Raw genomic sequence first — 14565 nt, forward strand, 5'->3', positions numbered from 1 at the left:
ACAGCTGCCAGATAAATCTGCTGACATTGTTTCAGCTCTAGCAGAGAATTGCCCTCTTTCGGGAATCAGAGACGTTTCCTGGGAGCAAAGGGCATTTACTGAGCAGAGAACTTGCATTATTGGACTTTGAAAGATGTTGGGTCCCTTTCCCTGACCCACAGCCAACGCATTCTGTATTTTCTGTAGACTCAAAGCCAAAAGGAGACCTTGCTGGTACAGATCTTTCAGGTTTCTCTTTCACAACTGCATGGGTAGGATATAATCACTAATATAAACCGGCAGTGCAACATGATCGCCTGTCTCTGCCATGGACAGACACAGCTGTGCCCACGCTGGCTGCCTTCAGTGCCATTCTTGCAGCCAAAACTGAAACCCCTCTACATGACAGCACTCCCTCCTGCTGCAGAGGCAGCCCCAAAACCACCCTTACCCGGAGCTTCACGTGTGTCCTCTTGCGGAGCCACTTCTCGCGGGGCTTGGAGGGGGTGAAGACGGACACCTCCTTTCCGTCCAGCTCCAAAACACTTGAGTTCTCATGCCTCATCACCTGCGGGAGGACAGATCCCATCGAGACGTCAGCCGCTTGCGCAGTGACCCCCCTCCTCCTGCCCACGCTGTTCTGCATCTCCCGAGCCAGAGCTGAGTAAGGGTGATGCCTGGACAGAGGTGGGCTGAGTTTGCCTGCTGGGCGTTTGGCTTGTTCAGCTTGCAGGTTTTACAGGCTGCTCCCTTAATTGCAAGGACAAGCGGTCTCTTCTGAACTAGCAAAGCCTGCGGCCAGCACTGACTTAATCCCAGCTGGGACGCAGGTTATTTAGATTGTCAGGAGGTACAAAACTGACTCAAACACAGCAGGACGAGCTCTGCACTTAGATATCTGCCCTTCCTCCAGGCATTCATTAGTCCCTTCCCATGGTCTGCGAGGGACCGGTCTCCTCCTTTGAACATGAGTTTTCTGCCGTGCTCGTAACAGATCCCGCACCAGCTGCTCTGACTGGCCTCATGCCGACAGATGCCGTTCCTTCAGCTTATTTCTTATTTCTATTTAAATATATTTCAGACTGCTCTTGTCTCATGGCTTTTGTTCCTCTCATTGATGTGACCCCGGCGGAGGCAAGCAGGGGTCTGTCTTGGCCATGTGCGAGGCAGAGCCCAGGGTGTCTGTCCATCCTGACCTCATCTCCAAGGCTGACAGAGCCTAAAGACTTTGTGCTGGTGAGATGTCACCGCACCAGTGTGAAGATCTGAAAGGGGGCAAGGTGATGCCCACCAGCCAGCCTTTGGGGGCAATTCCTGCCTGTCACCAGGGCATGGGCAGGGATGGAGAAGCAGGAACCCAGAGACAGGAGGGTTAGATCCTACCTAGATTGCTCTTAAGCTCTAGAAGGGAAAAGGAAGAGTAACAACCAAAGGTGAGGGGACATCTCAAAGACTGCGAGGTGACCCTGCACAGAGAACTCCCGAACTGGCAGTAGTCCTTAGCAACCCCATCCCACCAAAATTTAAGAAGCCTCTTAAATGTGGGCTCTTTTACAAGGTCTTGAACATATTTTGTGTGGTCAGCAGCTCTCCAGCTGACCAAGGCTGTAGTGGTCTGACACGGGCCAGCTCGCTTTGCAGAGCTGAAGCTGTTTGTCTTCCAGGGAAATGGAAAAAGGACCCCAGGGAGGATGAGCTTGCTGGGGAGGGAGTTCATGGAAATCCAAGGTAAACAAAGTAACAAGTTTTACTGAAGATTATTTAAATCAGGAATCTATTTTGAGTCCTATTTGGGCTTGTTTTAACAAGATTTAATCTCTGAAGGCTAAACTATTCAACAGCTTACTTTTACATTTTGTCCAGAAATTACTTTCAAAGGCGATTAGAAACAAGTCCTTATTAGGGGAACAAGTGGCATGGTGCTCTGGAAGGACAGCAAGAAGACAGGGGATGAGAAAAAACATGGTCTCAAGGCAGAGATGAGTGAGTAGAGACAGGCACTGGGGAAGGGGGGGCAGGGCAGACTACCGAGGCAGCCCCTGGCAGGCTTTGAATGGATGGAGAGGTCCCTCAAGCCACAAGATATGAAGCACCACACTGTGCTACAGACCCAGGTTTGGGCTGAATCCCGAGTAATTGGCTATTTCTTGAGCAGAGCATTCTGTGTATGAGACTGTTGTGCCTGTTCCCACTAATGCACAATTACGGGTCTCTCTCTCTCTTCAGGCCCACGAGGCTGAGTTTGATGCGGGGCTGGGGTTTCACAGCAGCTGATCCAGCAAGGTGTGTGCAAGCACAGAGATGTCCTGCTGGGTTAGATACAGCCCGGGAAGAAAGGATCTCACTGGATTATCGCTACTGCTCAGCTGCCACCAGCGCTGACATCTCTGTTGTTTATGGTTCCCACACTATTTGGAAGATAGCACTGAAAGAAAGTTTGCCAACAGAATCATAAATAATTGAAAGCTGCAGTCGAGGAGGCTGGAAGAGAGTGGGGATGGCTTAACAGCTGAGCTAACACAAAGCAAACCCAAGCGCCGAAGTGGGCAACACAATCCACAGAGTTGCTTTTAGTTTTGTTTTTTCCAATTCCATGCTCTAAGTACTATTCCTTAGGAGTTTCACACTTTGTAAGGCAAATAACTCCCCCTCATCCCTAAGGAACTGAAGGAAAAATATTTCTTTTAGGATAAACACATTTTAAACAGTAAATTTAAATATCTCAGGCCAAATGTAGGTTCACAGAATCTGAGGTTCCAGACTCCAGACACCAGCAATCCCATTTACCTAGCCAGGAGAACTGCTTTGTACTGGAGGAACGAGGACTAAATCCCAATGTGGTGACGATGGCCTGAGTTCCTAGAGGAGACCACAATAACTTAGCCAAAATGGAGAACTGAACTCTGCCTATCAACTCATGTCAAATTCATACAGAACTTCTCCTTTGGTTTTATTGTATTTGGTGCTTTTTTTTGTACACTGAGAAGTTTCCTTTAAGTTGCAGACTTGAGATCCAAACTTGCGCACACAGGGAACAACTCACTTCAAGAAACAAGTGCCACTGACTTTTGTCACTGCGATCTGATAGGAAACGGCCCTCAGCTCAGTCCATGGCTCCCTGGTGAGCCCATCTGAAACCCGCTCCAAGGAGAAAACCCAGACTCAAACTAACCAGGTGTGACAGCACACGTCCGTGCAGTTTGCATGTGTACAGTTCCGCTAACAACACAGGTGAGGAACAAAAAGAAGGGGAAGAAAATGGATCTGCAGTGGCAAAGGGTATTTTTTCACCTGTACATGTCAATGAGAGTTACGGAAGGACCACTGGAATAAATAAAGACCCCAAAATATTTTTCAGCCAAAGGGACATCAGAGGAGGGAGGATGACCATACCTGTCTCAGTAGGAAGGAGACAACGTCTGTGGACTCCCAGTAGCTCGCATGGAAGAGGTGCGGCAAAGCGACCGTTGGGAAAGCTGTCAGAGCATCAGGACAGTAGAGAGCGTAGTCAATCCTTTTGGTTCCCCACCATTTGGCAGCAACTAGAAGCAAAAGACTCGTTCAGACAAAGGGGACTCACATGCACATGCAGTCTCCATCACAAACGGTATTTCAAGGCTCTGGCTCCTCACTCCAGGTACGGCAAGAGGTTGGTCCCTGGCTGGTCGCACTGCTAAGAGGGAACAACCGACCCGGGGCTCAGTGTTTGCTCAAACCAAGGGAGGAACACACAGGGGCACCAGCACCTGAGCTCTCCTTTATTTAAGCAAATAGGAAGGCACTAGAGGGCAGGTATTAACTGGCCGTTACTCCAGACCCTGGGGAAGGGGTCCAAGGCTCATACACAATGAGCCTGGGAATCCATGTGCCAAAACGTGACAGAAACACATCTCCCTGGAGCTGTGGGAGGAAGGATGTGTGTGCTCTGCCCACCATAGTACATGCCCAGGCCATCTCCATCCCTGCTTCCAACTCCTTTGGCTCTCAACCGAGGAACAGCAGTCAGATATTGGCCACACTAAAGAGGATCTGAATACTGGGAGCCCATGGGAGATGCTAAAAGGCACCACAAGGCAGGGTATATGTCACGTGCCACCAGGATTGGCAGTCCCCAAGTCCTTGTTGCCCTCCCGGGCTACCACATTGCAGGCAACTGAGACGCCCAGCCCAGCCTCCCTGGGAGCACAGCCTCTGCAGTGGCTAAGAAGAAAAGTATCTGGGAGAGCCGGGACTTCATTGCACAGGGGACTGAAAAATACACTGAGATTTTGGGTGGGCAAGGCTACAGACAAGGCAGAAGAGTTTCTCCCTCGGGGAGTCAACAACTTGTACACAAGCGTCCAACAGACGCCGTTCACCCATGGGACACCACCACACTTCAACGCTGCCCTGAACTCTGCCCACGCACACATCCTTTCCGACTCCCTAGCAATAAGCACATCTCAGCCCAAAGCCCCAGACCCCAAAGGTGTGGGCTGCTTTTCCAGCAGCGAGGAGTCCTCAACCCCCACGCGCTCTGGCCTGGAAAAGCAGCTATGGAAAGAGAAGATGGATCAGATCCAGACAGCAATAGGAGGAGCTGCATTTGCATGCAGGTTACAAGCTGGGACTTTGACAAGGGTTTTCTCAAGCTTGGTTTTTCTCTGTGACAATGTTCCCTTTTTATGGACTTCCAGGAAAGCTGCCAGGTGTAAGGTAAGATCCAACAAACCCCTCTTAAGGGAAATCTAGCTGGTGATGAGCACAGATGCCGAACTGAAAAAATGGACCCACCAGCTCCTTCCAGAGACTTGCACAAAGCTCCCGCCACAGCAACATGCAGAGGGTTATGGCATCAGCACATCCCCATGGCCCAGCCCTGGCTGTGCTGAGTGCCCAGGCCACTCTCATCCTAATGGCCCTTGCTTTTCTGAAGAGCCACGGGAAGGAGGAGAAGAGCGTTGATGGATCAACATGGCTTTTCCAGAGCACATAGGCACCTCCTCGCAGCCATTTCTGACTGTCTTCCAAATTGGCAGCTCCTGGTCATGTCCCAACCCTTCCTTTCTCATGCAAGTCCCCAGCTTGGGTAATTTCACATTCTTTGCAGGAAGCAGACAGGATGTACTCTTCCATGCTTAAAAGACAGTGGTGGAGGCAGAAGCATTGCCCCCACAGCTCTGCCCAGAAGAACTCCTGCTCTTGCCAAGTTGTTAGCTGTGTTATGATCAATCTTCGGAGCAAAGTGACAGAAATACGTGTTAAAATGCAATCAGAAATTGCAAGTGCCTCAGTGAAAGCGCAAAGATTTGTTGTGAAGTTCTGTGACTACTGAATGAGAAAGGAGGTCGACCAGAGTGGATCTCTCCAGAATACCTGTCTTGATGTCCAGGTCGGGTATCCGAAGAGCACAGTCTGCAGCCTGACTCCATGGCCCTTTGAGCTTTCTTCCCTTCAAAGGGATTTCATGTTTATGCTGCCTATGTCTCTTGGATGAGGTCTGGGTAGGGGATTTGTGAGGGAGGGCAAGTTGGGACAGAAGGCTAAACCCTCTACAATGATTAAGGTGGTGTTTGGTTTCTAAAAGGAAAAATAAAATAAAACAAAGCAGAAATCACACTTATTAATATGGCGCACACATGCCGCAGGCAACACTGGTTTCATCCTCCAGAAATTCACAGTGCAAGGGAAGCTGCACCTTAGAGAGGGCTCCCGAGAGGGAGCCACGGTTTTGCAGGACCCCTCTGGACTTCCTCTGGCTCTCCCCGAAGAAGAAACACGGACCGCAACCAACCCTCAATGCCACGGCTTCATATCACCACTGCGCTAATAAGGTCGAGTGCAAGAGCTGCAAAGCCAGAGCAAGGGCTCAGAGGACACGTTGGCACTCGGGAGGCGAACGAAGGGGCCGCGACAGCCCTTGGCGCAGGCTGCACATGGGTCCAGACACGTGCGCGCAGCCCACGCCGGGGCCGGACTCTTCCTCTCTGATCTCAGAAACAGGTTTTGATAGCTGTGAAGTGCGTGGAGGAATAAATTACACAAACAAGAAGCTAAGTAATCAGGGAGAGCGCAGGGAAAGCAAAGAGAGGCAAGCGTTGCGTGGGCCTGATCCTGCCGTCAGCTCGCAGAGGCAGGATTGCTCCGTCGCGTCATGAGGGCCTTTAGGCATCACCCCTGCGTAAACACTTCATAACGAACAGCCACCGCCCCCCGCTTCCCATCCTGGCTGGCCGAGCTCAGCAACTCTCCGTGGGTGTGAAACCAGCACAAAACAAACACCTTCTCCCCCAGGAGCCTCCTTCCCAAGCAGATAAATATTAAGCAAGTGCCTGGCAAGATGTCTTACCAGGACAAATATAAGAACGCACACGGGGAGTGTGGTGTCAGCTCTCGGACGAGCTTTGGGAAAGAAAACCTCTGACAAACCTCTGTTTGTCAGAGGGCAGGTATTTTTTTCCTGCTGCTGAGCGTTGCCTCAAGCAGGGCAAGAAGTTACAGCAACCCCTGACCAGCGTCCACACACCCTCAGCAACTAACACTTGCCTTGGGGAGCATTATTAACCTCAGCAATTAATTATGAAGTGAGTCGTTCATAGCCCTGTAGTCTAACGTGCCAGGAATGGAGTATCTACATTTTTGCCACCCTCTGGGACAAGAGTTTGGGCTGAAGGTTTTTTTGGTAGTTTTTTTGGTTTGTTTGTTTTAAAATTTGTATGGTTTTCAGCCTTTTTCGGTCTGAGTTATGAGAGGTCCCTGAGGACACAGACTGTTAATCTCACACCTCAGCTGAAACAAGGAAGAGGCTGAACCGTTAACAAAGGCTATTGTTCTCCACTGTATTAGCTGGGAAGTTACATAGGTCTTGGGAAAAATAACAAATAAAAAATCCCTTTTGTTCCCCATTCGGCTCTGGGACATGGATCATAACTGGCTGACACTCTGAGCTGTCCCGCAGGCTACAGAAGAGCTGAATTTCTAAGGCAAAGTAATAAATAACCCAAACCTCTTCTTCCCTTTCAGCATTACAGAGGGGCTTACTCAGCCCCATTTTTGTGGACCACATTTAAGTGATCTGCATCAAGCCACATGCCACATCCTGCATTATCAATCTGGCAGTGCTGATCCCTACCAGTTCTGCACGACTTATCAATGGCAGCACAGAAACATCCGTTTGGATTAACCCTCACCATGCACAGCAGCCAAATGGTGCTCAGAGTTATCAATTATTATTATATTTTTTTGAACCATTTATCACCAGCACGGTCCAACATGCATAACACAGCAGCGGCCCCTGTATTACAATTTATCATCTGTTCCTCCAGGGGATGTGATAACACGTGGCACTGACTACAGCAAAACCGGGCGAAGGCGGAATAATTCCAACTTTTTGTTATTAATGGAAAGTATAACCCCAGACAGACAGACAGAAGCTGCGTGGCTCTTGCCCGGTGCGTGGTGCTGAGAGAGCGGTGCGGCAGCAAGCGGTAGTCTCAGAGGGGTGAAACACTTACTGTTGGCTATGTTGGAAGCAGTGTAACTGTCTGCCATTCCTGAGACCTGGCTGGCAATGCTGATCTCACTGGCTCTCCGGAAGCCCCTGAACTGAGGGGCTGAAATGGGGGTGGACAGGGACGCGCTTTCCATGAAGACGGCACCATGAGACTGAACAACATCTGCTACAAAGTTGAAACAGGGAAATCAAAATATTAGACCAACAGACAGAGGCTGGGCAAGATGAACTTGAAGGGAGGAAGGAAGCAAACAAGGCCGGTAGGTGCAAAAACCTTTCAGAACCGATTGGAATGAAAAAAACATTTCATTGGAGCTCTGGTTTGAAAAGAAAGCAAACACCACAGCAGGCAGAGACACACGTGGCTGGAGGAGCAGTCTTTGATTGAAAGAAGAAAAATGAGTAGCTCAAAAACCAAATCCAAAACGCCAAAGAAAAATCCAGGCAGACTTATTCAAGCAGCAATAACTGAAGCATGTGTCATACATACAGATGTGAATACAGGCAACTTCATATATTCACATCGAGACAAAATAACCAAGGTAAGGAGAACAACAAAAATCAACCTTAGAAAGGGGATATTTGTTTTCTTGAAACATTTAGACTTAAATGAACATCTCCAAGACAGAAGCATTAATGCAAAAAACCAAAAAAATTTAAAAAATCAAGAAAACATTTTCATGCCTGGCAGGGACTAAATTTGAACTTGTATTTTATTGCTAATGGATACAGCCAACACTCGTTAAACTAAAGTAAGGGCTATTGAAAGAAAGGAGTCTGGTGCTGAGCACTTACATCTCCAATCGGTGTTGGCGGATCAGGGAGCACTCAGTCTCTGTGAAAACAGAGCTTCTTTTGTACAACGTGCAAGTCTGGATTTTTAGATCCCAACCTGAGGTTTACCAAGTGTGGCCTAACCCTTTAGTACATAAATACAGAAAAGGAGGATTTAAAGTCATGCTCACATGGACCTTACACAAGTATTGGAGGGAAATGGACCTAAAATGTTCAGGACTGGCAAACCGAGAGATACTGAAAGTCACACCAAAATCTCTGCATTTCAGTTTTCTCCCTGTAACAGTGGTAAAAGCATCCACCCCTCTGCGGATGCTACAAGGTCGAATTAAGTGTCTCTGGGACATCCCAAGATCCTGCACTGCAGAGGGTTTGTAATGCCAATACCAAGTACTTCACAGCAGGCAGCACCAGTAAGACAGTAACATGCAAAAGCAAAGCTACTTACTATCATTTTAAGGTTGCCCATCTCTGCTGTACCTGAGGAGCAGCATCCGAACTTTATTCCCAGGTATCAGACAGGGCACAGGTTTGTGCCCAGCCAGGCAGTAGATGCCATGGGGAACGCGAGTACATTACTCCCACACACCAATATCCTCCGCCTGTTTCAGCCAGTTTAGATATCCTTGGATTTAATCCCAGTATGCGGCTGACACAGGGTGTTGTTTTGGCAACTGGCTTATTTTAATATCGATCTTTTTTTGCTCGGGGCTACTGATTTGCTTCCTCCAATCTCTCAGTTCGCAGCAGCAGTGTCTGTGCCCACACAAATCCTGCTGCAGCGGAGGGAAAGGGAGCGTATGAAGCAGAAAACGTGTAGCTAAGTGTCAGTAAAAGAGTTCTGTTCTCTGCAGGGAAAATCAGGCCACAAGCTGCTCTGTGTAAAAGCTTCGTGGACTGCAAGATCTGAGCCTTAGCGGGAGCCTGACCTGATGATGAGCTGCACACACTGCCCACGTTGTGCCTGAAAGGCCATTACCAGCATCACTTTCTCAGCACTTTCCTCCTCTTTTCACTTTGCCTTGAGCTGCTGGCTGTCAAGACTGCTACCATTATCTGCAACCTAGCCAGCCCCACCGGGCCAGCATGGCTTTCTTACTGCGGAAAGCACCAGCACAAGCAAGAGAGGACAATTCAAGCGGAGGCTGTACTTGGAGAACATGAGCCAAGCCAGGAGCCGCATTCAACCCCACAACGGTCTCAAGGGTAAAGGGTCTCATTGCCATTGCTGCATGACCTGGGACAACCCTCTCATCTCTTCCCTGGTTACCCTTTCCTCTCCTTTCCCTTGCCTGTACAGACGGTGAGATCCTTCTGCGCTCGTGCACTTGTGTCACATCAAACGGGTGCCCCAACACAGCTGTAACCCAGATGAGGACCATCAGCTTCCCTCAACTTGGTCAGATGCAAGGAGAGGTTTGGCTTTGTCTGTGCTAGGAAAACTGCCAGGTTCAGGTTTAACTAACACCTCCCAGCAAAGCCTCAACTTCTTCCTCTCCCTTAAATATAAAGCATCTGTAGCTTGAATTAGGAAGCAGCTGGAAGACACACTAAAGAGTGTTACAGCAATGCTACACAGGAGAAAAGGCTGGGCCAAATGTGGTGCTGCCTGGGTTGATCGTGGCTCTGGCTCCATTAGCATGTCTTCGCTTAGCTCTGCCTGCATTTTATCTCCTTTTTTGAGAACCCAGAAAGTGAATAAAGGAAGAAACAGTGGTATTTCGGGCTTGCTCTTTTTAGCCAATCTTGCTTTCCTGGGCCTGACGGGGGATTTTTTAATACAATGAGTTTGAAGCAAAAACACCCAACGTCAACAGCCCTTCCAACACCATCCTAGCTAGTGTCACCAGAGGAGTAATTTTCACTCCTATAAAAGCCTAAACTGTTTTAGCATTACTGAACTGCTGAGCATCGCTCGCATAGGTGGCAGGAGTCTGTTCTGCAGCAGATGAAGTGCCACCTGACAGCAGTGCTCCCATGCTCCAGTCCACTCAGGTTGCTCTTGTGTTTCTCCCTTTTCCCAAGCTACACACCCTCTGTTCCTGAAAAAGGACAGTTTCTAAGAAAAATGAGGGCCAGGAAAGGGCAGGGCAGGAAGCGTGGACAGAAAACCTGTTTTATGCATTACTGGCCCTTCAGCCAGGCTTCCTCAACCCCAAAGCTGCAGTGACAGCGACTTCCAGACAAAACTGGGACCTGACTTGCAGGAAAAAAGCCTCTAAACCTATTTCCTAAACCCTCTGTATTCTTTGCACCAAATCCCTTATGCAGCACCGCTCTTGCAATTTTGAAACCCAGGGGTCTTTCCTGGGGAGTGCGGTGGCCAGGATGGGACGTCACAGACGCTGCCATGCCAGCACAGACCGACCCCCAGCACCTGCAACTGCTCCTGCTCCTAAAGGGAGCAGTCTAAAGTCTTCTGCATTGCAGAGGTGGCATCCCCAGCCACAACTCACATCCTGACAATCACTGGGAGGTTTTTCAGGCAAGCACTTTGAGCCCAGGGTAAAGTTGGATGGCCGGACCAGGCCCAGCAGTAGCAAGACCTTCCTCAAGATCAGCTGTTCCTTTATGTCACTAGATAAGGACAGAGGTGCCCCGGTTTACTGCACTGGCTGAAGTGTACTTTGTACCATGTCTGAGGGCAGACTTTATCAGAATGAGGAAGCTTCAGGAAGAGGACACCCGGCTCGAGTGGTGCCCTGGGCACCCTCTCTCCCAGCAAAGGACCCACTGCTGCTCCAACAGCAGCACGCACACGTTGGACCAGTGCAATGAACTGAGATTTAACGGCACTTCCAGAAGAGGTGACATAAGAAGCAAAATCACTTTTTGGTTTTTTTGCTTACCTATGGATCTTTAATACTCATTTCAGTGCTGTGTCTTTTCATTTATGGACTCATTTGTCAATGTTCTTACTAATTGTTTCCCACTAAGTGAACGACATTGGGCCATCCTCCTAACGCACTGCTGGCACTGCATTAAGTCCTTGGGGTATCTGAATGGCAGATTTCAATATGTGCTATTTGCAGGCTGAGCTGTGGCACTGAAGCGGGAAATACTGAAAGCAATCAAAAAAATAAAAAAATAGAAAAGCCAGCCAGCTGTTCAGCACAGGCCAGACCCTGCTTGCACTGGAGTAACTGGTCAGTGCTGGGCACTCTGCAGTTGCTACCCTGAGATCAAGAGCAACACAGATTTCTGTTGTCTGTAAGTTTTTATGATTCTGGAAATTTCCCGCAGTCCAGTGGCTGAACTGGGATTCAGCACTTGCTACAGTCAAGGCAAGCACTGCTTGGTCACACTGTGCTCTTGACACACAAGGTAAAGAGCAGAGAAGCTTCTAAAAGCTTTGTCCTGACAGCAGGAAATATCAGATGACAGCTAAATGGCATTTCATCAGTGACCTCCAAAGTGATTAATTAATAGTACCAGATCCTTTCCCTCTGCTTTGTTACAGAACATCACAGCACAGGCAACATGGCAACTGCATACCTAAAAATCATCTACATCTTCAAAAGACAAAGGGAGAGACTGTCTGGAATAGTCAGCAATGTTGCCATCCTGTATGACCACATAATGTACTGGACTGCTCGTGAACAGCAAGGGTCAGCTTGTTAAAGACAACAAGGCAGCAGAACCGAGCTCTCAATGCAAAACACTGAAAAAGGGATGAGAACGGGCAAGTAAGACACACGGGGAAGAAAAAACTAAAACAAAGTCAAGTTTCATTGAAATTGCAGATGTAGCACCAGCCACAACCAGAATAAATGAGGCCATGCAGCATTTATGATGGAAAATACAGCAAAACAAATGCATCAAACTTTGCTTTTAAGGCAGAAGTCAAGAAATTAATTTTAAAAAGCCAATACATATAGCCACCTTGGGGTCTGAAAGCCTCAGTCACTGTATTCAGCAGAGCCACAAGGAGTGTCCAAACATGAAATACTCAAATGGACAAAATCTGGTCTGATACAGCCAATAATTAGACTTCTGGCCATGGTGCGGCGTGGCTGACTGCTGGGGAGTCGCACACTGCAGACAACCAACCCTTTCCCAGGGGATCCTGCGCATGGTGTGTACTACACGAGCAGGGCCACTCTGGGACTCTGCTTCTTTCCAGCAGCACAGCCACCACAGATGGAAAAAAGTAAGTACATGGCAGCAGTCTCCCCTTCTAGCATCAACACCAGAATGGGACAGAGTTTGTAATTCCAACTTGTTCTTTTCACGGTGGGTCTCCCAGACCCAAGCATGATCCCAAGCAGTTATTTCATGTGGCACAGCCTGAGACACAGCATGAAGATTTCAACTCCAGGAGGCAACAGTATGATCTCCAAAAAGCACCCCAAGTACCCAACACCATAGACAATACAAAAGTGTAGATTACACACACTCAGCAAAACCAGCACTTTTATTGGAAATATCTTGCCAATTCAGTACGGGAACGGGGATACTTGTTTCCATGAAGCTGTCCTGGTGCTGGAGAGCACCCAGAGGGCTATTTTCCATGAGGAGGATGGGATTGTTCTGGATTGTCTCAACTAGAAGCAGATGGGAAAAAACAAAACAAAACAGAAGGACAAAGAACAACAGACATGCAGCCACAAAGTGTTAACGTACAAACAGTTACAACTGAGCACTTCAACTATGAGTCTTCAATGAAAAGACAACCTTCAAATAGAGTAAAAGAAACAAAACATGGGTGACTTTCCAAATAGACCCACATCAGAGAGATTAACTAGTAGCAGAGGAAAGCACAACGATGGCATTTCAACAACAAAAGAAAAGGGAGTCCTCTTAACCAGCTTCTCCAATGAGCCAAATCCATAAATACCCAGCAGATCCAGAGAAATCTTTTTACTACGAGGGGAAAAAAAATGTAAGCTGTAAGAGAAGATTTACTTGAATCAGACTCACAGCCTACACAGTGCAAAGCACAGGAGTAAGCAGGGCTGTGAATTTGATTTCACTCTGCAAGTTGGTTGTAATGAAACAGGGACCCAACATTTAGTACAGATGGGAAAATGAAAGAAAAAAAAAAGCCTAAGATGCTTTCTGAATTGTGGACTTTTAAAAAAGCTAGCTATCTGCATGAGGAAATATGCACAAGCAGTGTTACAGAAGGTTTTGTACAAAACTAATTATAATTGAGCACCTGAATTTTATGTGATCACCAAATCACATAGCTTAATTATAGCAGCAATTAACTTTTCTGGAGCGCCCTACAGTGAACACTAACTTCAGTAGCAGCTTTGCAAACCATGGTTAGAACAGTCCTTCTGGGTAATATGTAAATCACAACACTGAAATTTTGACTCTAATGGAAAGGAATAGCCTGTTAACTTTATGATAAGCAAATGAAGCGGCTTTGTCTTACACAAGAAGAGAATTTAAAGCTGCTTTTTTGTCAGTTTTATTCACCAAGGCAGAGCAGGATCTCTTAAAATAACAAGGCTCAAACCTGGAGAGGGTTTCGAAATCACTCTACCTTTCTCATAGTTGAGCTAATTGCTGTTTAACTCCTCTCCACCACATAGCAAGTGTCTCTTTAAACACAGCCAACTCAAGGGTCTAGGGAGGCACAGCAAACTAGCAAGATCCTTGCTGTTGTACAGAATGATAACCAGAACGCAGGTTGCTCAGTGTCAACAAGGCTTCTACCTCTGCCTTCAGTGAGAACGGGGGATTTGCAATGTATTTAAGAGGAAGAAGGTAAGATGTTTAGGGTTATATTTTTTTTTTTTTTTTTTTTTTTTAAGAAACCACTTGCAGCTGATACCTAGAATACACCCAAAAAGCAAATTGCTTTTCAAGTTGCTACAGATTCCCTGAGCTGTTGTAACCAGACTGGGTACTAATGTAATTGTGGGTGGATCCATTTTTAAAAAGTGTTGCAGCAAGATCTTTGCTAAATTTGACAAGCGAGTGGGGCCTGCAGAAAGTATTTTATTCACTTTATTAAACATGGGGGTTTATGCCCATTTAACAAATCAGACCTCCAGATTGAGCAATTACCATACAATTTTTAAAGACACTGATACACAGCAGACCACTGCTTTGGATTTTCAATTTAAAAATGATGCAGGGTATCACCAGAATTCTTCAGCTCTAGATACATACTCCTCTTCATTTAGTCCTGCATGATTCAAATATTAAACAAATGGGAAACTACCAGAGATTTAGGAAAAAAACAACCACCAATTCCCAATCTTTCTAGCTGGTGGCTTTGATATTCTACTCTGGTTTGCCAGCATGATTTCTTGTGTGCTGTAAGTCTAGTTTTATACTAGCAACTC

General features: G+C 47.3%; 1 protein-coding gene across 17 annotated transcripts in view; it reads right to left on the reverse strand.

Annotated features, from left to right (window-relative positions):
• The window catches only part of PITPNM2 (phosphatidylinositol transfer protein membrane associated 2), a 143717-nt gene that overhangs the window by 8330 nt on the left and 120822 nt on the right, over positions 1 to 14565 (reverse strand). For 8 of the 17 annotated variants that reach the window (XM_030025196.2, XM_041126109.1, XM_030025202.2 and 5 more), the window contains 5 exons: positions 12661 to 12810; positions 7473 to 7637; positions 5335 to 5538; positions 3373 to 3521; positions 431 to 547 (listed from right to left, as the gene is read on the reverse strand). In XM_030025196.2, the coding sequence (XP_029881056.1) occupies positions 431 to 547; positions 3373 to 3521; positions 5335 to 5538; positions 7473 to 7637; positions 12661 to 12810 (785 nt within the window). The remainder of the gene's footprint in view (positions 1 to 430; positions 548 to 3372; positions 3522 to 5334; positions 5539 to 7472; positions 7638 to 12660; positions 12811 to 14565) is intronic. The other 9 variants (XM_030025204.2, XM_030025203.2, XM_030025206.2 and 6 more) reach the window with 5 other exon arrangements.

The sequence above is a fragment of the Aquila chrysaetos genome, chromosome 9, assembly GCF_900496995.4.
Source record: "Aquila chrysaetos chrysaetos chromosome 9, bAquChr1.4, whole genome shotgun sequence".
NCBI classification, from domain to species: Eukaryota; Metazoa; Chordata; class Aves; order Accipitriformes; family Accipitridae; genus Aquila; species Aquila chrysaetos.